The 9,516-nt window shown below is 40.6% G+C and overlaps 1 protein-coding gene across 1 annotated transcript; it reads right to left on the reverse strand.

The window, feature by feature from the left end:
* Positions 1-8,003: 8,003 nt before the first annotated feature.
* LOC112182229 (probable carboxylesterase 15) lies at positions 8,004-9,262 on the reverse strand. The gene has a single exon (XM_024320673.2). It carries the CDS (start codon positions 9,228-9,230, stop codon positions 8,226-8,228), a length of 1,005 nt encoding a protein of 334 aa, XP_024176441.1. The 5' UTR covers positions 9,231-9,262; the 3' UTR covers positions 8,004-8,225.
* Between the last annotated feature and the right edge of the window lie 254 nt (positions 9,263-9,516).

Consider the following 9,516-nt stretch of genomic DNA (forward strand, 5'->3'; position numbering starts at 1 on the left):
AAACAATATATTTTGAGTTTTTGTTTTCTTTCTTTCTTATAGTGGAATATAAAAAATTATTAGAAATCTAATCTTAAAAAGCAAAAATTAAGAAAAACATTGTAGAACTTAATTTATTTTAATTTTCTAAATAGTTAAATAAAATTAATTTTTATTTGTTCAAATTAAGATTTTAAAATCGTGCTTTATAGTGGGTAGGCACTAGCACGGCCCGTTATTGACCCGGCACGAGCACGGCCCGCTACGATATGGGCTTGGGCCATGGGCCAAGCCGGGCTTAATGTTTAAGTAAATGGGCCGGCACGAGCCCGGCACAATAATAAATGGATCGGCCCAAGCCTGGCACGAAGCACGACTAGGCCCGCTTAAAATGGGCCGGGCCGGGCCTGGCCGGCCCGTTTGCCACCTCTATACATAACCGTAATCCGGAACATTCTCATGGGACGGATTTTGAGTATCGATGATCAAAGGATTTGTTTGTGCCTCATTCGCTCTCTTTCTAGGGCGAGTATCCTTCGAACCAATTGGTCTACCGCGCTTCCTTGCGGGACCTACGGCCATAGATGCCACATCGTTGCCATGTTGGGCAATGGCGCCATCTCCTGGTGTCACAGGAGTGGCGTGATGTCCAGTATTTGGGACATCAATCCTTGCAGGCATATTTGCAGCAGGTATGTGTGATCTTGTCACTTTAGCAACATCAGAAAACGCATCAGGTAGAGTGTCTGCTATGTTCTAGAGCTCGATTATTCTTCGCACTTCAAGTTTGGACTGTGCGGTACGGGGATCGAGATGAGACATAGTGGGGACAGACCACGACAATTCCTGTCGTTCTTGTTGAACATCTGTGTTCTTATCTCCTCCTAACGATGGGAAGACTGTCTCATCAAAGTGACAATCCGCAAATCTAGCGGTAAAGAGATTGCCTGTCAAGGGTTCAAGATAGCGGACAATGGTTGGAGATTCATATCCAACATAAATGCCCATTCGTCGTTGTGGACCAATCTTAGTACGCTGTGGCGGCGTAATAGGCACATAAATGGCACACCTAAAAATGCGTAAGTGTGAGATATTAGGCTCGTACCCAGTCACTAGCTGTAACGCATAATAAGATTGGGTTGCAGTGGGTCGTAGACGAATTAGCGTCGCTGCATGCAATATTGCATATCCCCAAGCAGAAACAGGGAGATTGGTGAGCATAACCAATGTCCGTGCTATCATCTGTAGTCGTTTGATAGCGGCTTCTGCGAGACCATTTTGGGTATGAACATGGGGAACTGGATGCTCTACATCAATCCCCAGTGACATGCAATAGTCATCGAACGTTTTCGATGTAAACTCTCTCGCATTATCAAGTCGAATCGACTTAATAGGATGGTCGGGGTAGTGAGCCCGTAGACGGATAATCTGGGCGAGGAGTTTAGCATAAGCAGCATTTCGAGTGGACAATAGCGCGACATGTGACCAGTGTTTCGACGCATCAACCAATACCATAAAGTATTTAAAAGGTCCGCATGATGGTTGAATTGGTCCACAGATATCCCCTTGGATTCTCTGTAAGAACGGAATGAGTATTTTTGGATCCTTTGCATAGGACGGTCTCGATCCTAATTTCCCGAAGGAACAGGCTTTACAAAATGAGCGAGGGGCCTTAGAAGCAACCAATGAGGATTTTGGTTGGGCCTGAGCGTCGGTAGCTCTATTAGAAGCAAAGTGTGTGACTACATCTCCCATGATGGCGTTAGAACCATGAAAATTGGTTTGTGTGGCCTCATGGCCACTAGGGGGAGCAACCATGGCCTCATGCTCATGGTTGGCGCCATTTATGGCGTCATCACTAGGGACAGGGGCGACCTTTCGACAGCCCAAGACAGCAGCAGCGCCAGAAGCTGCAATTTTTGCGGTCTTGCTAAGTCCTGGAATCAATTTTTGATTCTTGCTTCTTCTCATTCTGAAGAAAGGATGCCCGTGTGAAGTCTTAAGTATACAAAGCATCATATCACGACCAGGATGTCCTAGTTGGTCATGCCAAAGCCAATATGTGTCTGAATCCAAGAGATCTTCTCTTATGACATTATTGGATTCAATTGGTCGAATTGTAGTGACATATAGTCCACTAGATTGACACATAAGCTTCTCTAAGATGCGCTTTCATCCGCAATCATTAGAGGTAATGCAAAGGAATTCTATTCCGTTCTCACTATGCGTTTCCGTATGGAATCCGTTGGCTCTTATATCTTTAAAGCTCAATAAGGTTCTATTTGCTTTAGGAGCGTAGAGAGCTTCAGTGACTTTAATCAAGGTGCCATTTGGCAATAGGAATTGGGCCATTCCATGTCCTTGAACTAAACTTGATGGCCCAGCCATCGTAGTCACAGATGAATATGTAGGCAACATCTCCAAGAATAATTGCCCATGTCGTAGAATGGTGTGCGTAGTAGCACTATCCGCAAGACATTGAAGTTCATCCATTCCTAAAAGAAAAGCTCATAATTAAAAAGGAGTCATAAAGAAAAGAACTCAACTTTTATTAATAAGCCAAACGGAATTACATCATCGTTTCTTTAACCAAAGAAAATCTAATCCAATAAACTAGTTGATGCAAAACAATGGTAGTCGTCTCACTTCTTTCGGTAATTCCAATGTAAATGTGACCAGGCGAGTAGAAAGATGTCAGTGGAGCAAAGCTCGCTTAAGTACCACTTATCTCAAAACTTTTCTAGACATCACACTTACATTGAGTACGCCTACTTTGAAGAAAGACTAATATCATTGGCATCTACTACAAAAGTAATATGGCAATTACCTACATCTCTTGGAAAATAAAAAGACTTAATCAAAATCGTCAGTTTCTGGGTCTGGATCCTTGTAGTCTTCCACCCTTAGATCGAGATCGCCATCTTGATCTTCTTGTTCCATGTAATTTGCCTCCCTTGCTTGATGATACATCTTGTATGCGTTTGCAACATTCTGGGATGCGGTACACTTCTTTGCCCAATGTCTACTTGATCCACATCGAAGACAAACATCTTTATGGTCAGGCTCCCTTGATCGAGATGCTTTTGGTGCATGATTTGGACGACTATTACTCTTTGTGGCGTCACCACCATAGGCTGAGGCTCCGCCTCTCTCTTTTCACACGTTGACTTCTACGGTTCCGTGCACGCCTCTCTTGGCGATTTCCTTCCTCTTTAGGGCGAGAATATGAACCAGAACATCCAGAATTGTCCCTACTCTTAGGGTTTCGCTCCTTGCGTCCTCCCTTGGGGGTGCGACTATAGTTAGACTCCGGAATAGACTTAGTTCCCACAGGTCTAGCATTATAGTTCTTCATAAGTATGTTGTCAGACTCCGGAATAGACTTAGTTCCCACAGGTCTAGCATTATAGTTCTTCATAAGTATGTTGTCGTGCTTTTCAGCTACGTTCATGGCGCCAATAAGCTCATGAAACCTTGTGATCTGTCCTGCTTTCACATCAATCCAATAATTCTTTGAAATCATCAGGGCAGAGACGGGGAAGGTAGAGAGAGTCTTCTCGATCAACATCGTATCAGTTATGGTTTGGCCACAAAACTCCATCAGAGACTTGATACGAAGAGCTTCCAAGTTATAATCAAGCACAGACTTGAAATCACAGAAGCAGAGGCTATGCCATCGCACTTCTAAATCAGGAAGCAGGGAGTCACGAACGTTGCCAAATCGCTACTCAAGTTCAACCCATAGCTTTCTTAGGTCTTCCTCATTGAGGTATTCACTTTGGAGCGCGTCATTCATGTGCCTTGTCATGAGAATGATGGCTTTAGCTTGATTTGCTTCAAGAGCAGTAGCTTGCTCAATGGAGAGCACATTCTGACTAGGCTCTTGGTCCTTGGATGGCTTCCAGAAGTCCATTAGCCTTAAGATGTTGGCGCACATCTCGGACCCACCTATGGTATCCCGCGCCAGTTGTCTTTAGTGTAACAAAGTTCAACTTGTTCAGGTAACTCATCTTGAAAAACAACACAAGATTAGGGCTAGTTTCGGAGCGAAAAAGGCTACCACGAAAAACTATTAAATTCCTGAGCGTAGTCGCTTCCAAGAAAAATCCTATTCCAAGAGGGGTTTTGGATTGGATCGAAACAACGATGTATGTGGTCGATCGTTTTCTTCTCAAGAAACTCTAAGTTTGGAGGACTCTACATGCTCCAAGCTTGGAGTGAGCACGAACCCCCACAGTTCGGCTTTTGGTCTCCCCTATGAAGAAGAAAGGGGGGTAGAAGAAGGGATGTTGGAAATCCCCAAGAAAAGAAGAAGAAATTGATAAAAAAAAACTTCAAAAACGGGAACTTTTAGAAAAGATTTACCTTAAAAAGTGGTCGGAAATTCTTGACCGGAAAAATTATTGTAGATGGCCGGAAAAGTCGCCGGAAAAAGGTTGACCGGAGTTGACCGACCTGCTGACGTGGCACCGGTTGCTGACGTGGCAGTCTGGATGTTGACGTGGCAGGCTGCCTTTTGGTTCTAGGCCTGCTTCTTTGCTTCTAGGCCTGAGTATGTTTCTGGGCTTTGGGCTGCACCTCAGTTTCTGGGCCTAGGGCTGCGTCTGATCTGGGCTGACGTCTGCTGGGTTGACTTTTCTTCTGGGTTGGTGGTCAGGCGGTGGTTCAGAGAAATGGATCTTCAAGTGACCGGTTCAGGTACTTATAGGCCGGTTCCGGTGATGAATTTTCCGGTTCCGGGGATCTGGGGTCGAGGAGCTTCTGATGGTGGAGTATCGTTGTCAGAGGCTGAGCGAAAGGCTTTGAGCCGGGCAGGAAGACTTTCGTCACTTCTGGAGGCCGGTTCGGGGTTGTTCCGGCCGGTTCTGGAGGTGGCGCCGCCGGTTCTGGGCTCCTGGGGTTGAGATCTTCAAGTTGGGCGGCGGAGGTATCTGGGATTTGAAGGCTACGAAATTATCGTTTCAAGGTTAGGGCTTCGTGCTGATAACGTGTTTTAGGAAATCAGAAATTGAGAGAAATTTGCTGTGTGTTCTCATTGATAATAGGGGCCTCTTTATGTGGAGGATTACAATGCATAGAGTCTTAATCATACAAGGAAATATAATCTCTAGATTCTTCTAATTAAACTCTATTACCACTAGGTCAAGTAACCTAGAGTTTGGGCCAAACACAAATAGAGATATCCTTAAACAGTATTCTATTTTTCATGTTTTGACTGATAGCCTTCTCCTACAATTGCATGTTAAAGTCTCCATGATTGAAGGGTTTTGTTTAAGGTTCTTTCTTCATTAAAGGGTTTTGTTTAAGGTTCTTTCTTCCTTTTTCTGTTGTTTATCATATACATTTTTTCTTATTAAACAACAATAACTTTTAATTATAGCTCTTTTTATTTTAAAGAATAAAAATAAAATAAGAATATATGCTAAAAATAGTTTGATGATATGGCACCTGCCACATCATTTGGTATTAATATTTGGTAAAATTATTTGGGATCTCAAGCATTTTTGATATGTTAAATTTGAATCAATTGTTGGGAAATTAAACAAATCAAATGCTTTATGGATGGAAGAACAGAATCTCTGGGCCGCTGTTTGATTTAGGTTTTGAATTTCTTTTTGATTTTGAATCTCAGTGTGCACTATAATTGGAGGTGACGTTTATTTTTTTTTTATCCAATAAATTTTCCTCGTTTCGTTGAGGTTCATAAAAAAAAAAAATTTGAGGTGATGTTTCTTTGCTTGATTGAATACTGATGAGTAATTACAAGATGGATGATTAATTTTCTGAAGTTTAATTTATAGAAATTTGTTTCGTTGTTCCCTACTTTTATTCATTTTATATGACGAGTGAATTAAAAATTTAATTTTGGAAAAATTCAACATCCCATTCATATTAGCAATTTTTATAGTTCTTGAAAATTTTAAGTTGTTGTTTTCTAAAGTTACATTTTCATAAGGGTACGGCTATTGCCACCCTACTAACTACTTTATTCACCCTACAAGTTTTTGCTTTATTATAAGATAAAAATATCCTAATATAAAATTACAAATAAGGACAATATCCTAGTAAAAATTACAATTTATATTTCTTATTATTACACCATATAGAAACACACTTAAACTTCATTTTTAATCTCCTCCCTCATTGTTAAACCTTAACGCTTTTATTTTTAGCAATCATCATCTTCAATCGTTCTTATGTTGTGTTAACGACTTTTATGCCCAAAAAATATATCATATTAAAGCTAATGGAGCCTGGAAACACCTATTTAGAGCCTGAACATGAAGTAATCGTGTTTTTGATTTCATGTTTCTTCATATATGATCGTAGAACTAAAAGTTACAAGTTTTTGATTCGTTTGGTAGAGTATTACATTGGAATTGAGAGAGACAAGAAAAGAAGATAAATAGAAAAAGAATTCGAGTAAAACCCTACACTGAAAAAAGGGTATTTTGGATATTGCAAATGGGTGAACAAAGTAAACTTGAAATTAAAAAAATATATATAGGGTGAGAAGAGAATGTAGGATGAACAAAATAGTTAGTAGGGTGACAATAGCCGCACCATTTTCATAATTTCTAGTTAATCCTAATTCCAGATCGAATAGTTTTCCTAAAGTTCATTGTTTACATAATTTTCCTCAAGTTCTGCAGAATAATTTCTAATATTTTTTTTTTAATTATGAGGAAGAAAATTCCCAAGACTCCAAGAGAAACATCTTGGGAAACCTACACTGAGTTAAGAGAGAGACATCAAGTTCACGTCTGATTTCCATCCACCGAGTGCATGTCTCATTTTAGCCAAACAATCCGCTATAAAATTAGCTTCATGGAAGATGTGCTTGAAGAAAACTACTTCAATGCTTTGTGCAAGCCGGTTTATATCATTCACAATCAATCTTCTTGAGTCTACCTCCAGGGAATGCTACATCTTCCATTGGTACAGTATAGTAATATTCTAGAATCACGCTCTACTTGAATTTTCTTGAAAGCTTGATGGATAGCTTGGAGGAGTACCTCTCTAAGAGCAAAACCTTCTGCTATGAGACCATTAATGTTACTTAGATTCCTGGATCCAGCAAATGAGGGGGGAACCAAAGGGGTCACGAATTGCTTGAAAGGTGCCCCTTGATTGATCGGGCTTTGCAAAAATTCTTAGGATAAGTAGTAGGATTAGCTTTCCAATGGCTAGAAGTAATAGCAGCGGCACAAAAGGGAATCTTCACTGGGTGCCGTTGAACATTTCTAAATATGAGATTGTTCAGCTTTCCCAAATTTTCCAGCAAAGAATAAAAATTTTACTCATGAGTTCTTTATTGTCATAAGAGTAACTCCAACAGCTTCCCTATATTTTGATTTTACTCTATTTTAGGGAAGAATGAGTCTCTTTTACTCCAACAGATTCCCCATAATTATCCCTATTTTAGAGATAATGAAGAGAGAGAAAACCAAATTCTCTAAATTTACAGCAATCTCTAAAATTTAAGGAAGAATTATGGAGATTTTAGAGATTGCTGCAAAATAGGGAATCTGTTGGAGTTGGAGAAGAAAAACTAGCTAAAACTTTGACTTTTGCTACCCTATAATACAAAAATTATAGGGAAGCTGTTGGAGTTGCTCTAAGTTGTAGAATTATAGGTTTGGCATAGCCAAGGTACAATATTGGAGGCACTGCTAGGATTATCATTATTGAATCAATTCCAAACTCTTTTGCAAGAGGACAATTACAGAAAAGGTGATCTTGAGATTAAACATCTAACTGGCAAAGGGAACAAGAATGATCCATAGAGGAATTAAATCTATGAATCCTAGCTCTTGTTTTTTTGACTTCGTTATTCTCTACTTTTACTCATTTTAGATGTGTAAAATTGTGAATTACAAATTTAATTTTGAAGAAACTCAACAGTGATAGCAATTTTTGTATTTCTTGAAACTTTTAAATGTTACATTTCATAATTTTCTAGTTAATCACCACTGATCATTTCCAGAATAGTTTTCAAAAATTTTAAATGCTTCTTTCGATTTTTTTTTCTTTACTGCCAGGAAGAAAATTACAAAAAGAAACATCTTGTACATGCACCACTGATCATTTGATCAATGGGGAAAATATCGTCATATATACGATACATATAATATGCTGGATGTCTTTTATTGCTAGCTGAGACTTGCTGGTAAAACAAGGAGAACACGACGGACAGATTAATAGCAAAACATCATAATTAATTATTACCATGGAGAGCGCGCATTTCAATGCTTCTTGACGAACTCTACCACCCCAGAAACTAGACTTTCAGTTGGGGCAGCCATGCGTGGGTCCATGTCCGCGTTGAGATAAAACGCATGTCTCATTCCGGGGATAGTCAAGAGCTGCACATCGTGGTTAGCCTTCTTCATGGCCTCATAGTATTCCATCTCAGTGTCCTGAAATATGTCGATCCCACCAATGAAAATGAGCATCGGAGGCAGCTTCAGACTGTCCAAAGGCGGGGCCAATGAACCCATCGGACATGTGATCCGATGGTCTTTGGTTGACCCCATCGGAAGTGAAAAGCTGAACAACTTGTCCACCATATCTACGTTAAAAAATGATGTCTGTGGCTGTTCCAACTCCGACTTGCTCCTCGTTACCCGGACAAAGCCAGGTTGGATAAGAATCCCACCGGATAACTTGAACTGACCCAAATCCGCATTCCCTGCCCGAGCAGCCACTTCATGGACAATGTTTCCTCCTGAACTGTCCCCTATGAGGAAAATGCGGTTCAAGTTTGCATGTTCATTTAACCACGGTTCATACGAATCTGCTTGAGCCACAGATCGTAGCCAGAGGAGAGCACTGAAGCTGTCATCTATCTGAGCTGGAAGACGGTGCTCGGGGGCTTGTCTTAGATAGACGGAGACAACAATAGCGTTAGCCGCGCGTGTGATCTTGGAGTAGATGTAGTAGTACATGTACCAATCGGCTTCGGAAATGCAAAAGCCCCCTCCATGGAAATGAAGGATTATGGGTAGCTTAGTGTCGTCATTGTCCTCCGGCTTTCTCTCCGGTAGGTATATTCGGACGCGATGGTCGGATGTTTTGTCAATGACCACGTCTTTTGTGGCAACGCCATTGATGAATTCCTCGTGAGGTGAAACCGAATGAAATAGGAAAGTGAACTCCGGGAGTCCTGTCCATGTCCGGTCGACTGAGCCGTCGTCGTATACTCTAAGCCAGTCAGATACTTGAATAACCACCTTCTTCTCTTGGACCATGGTTAATGGTGTTGCGATCTATTCTGTCAGTCTTGGTGTGCATGCATGAATTAAAAGAGAGGCCGGATTAGTTTATATATAGACTTGGGACGAATCAGTATATGCATTAAGAACTACTTTAGTAGAAGTTGGCAAGCACCATCACCATCTGGTTTTTCACTCTTAGAAAGCAATCATTAAGAGTAAACAAAACAGAGTCTACGTACCAGCTGGATGACACAAACCATTAAGAGTTGACGTGATATCCATATGAATTTAGTAATGTGTATAAAATAATGTGTATATA

Source organism: Rosa chinensis, chromosome 1, assembly GCF_002994745.2.
Source record: "Rosa chinensis cultivar Old Blush chromosome 1, RchiOBHm-V2, whole genome shotgun sequence".
NCBI lineage: Eukaryota > Viridiplantae > Streptophyta > Magnoliopsida > Rosales > Rosaceae > Rosa > Rosa chinensis.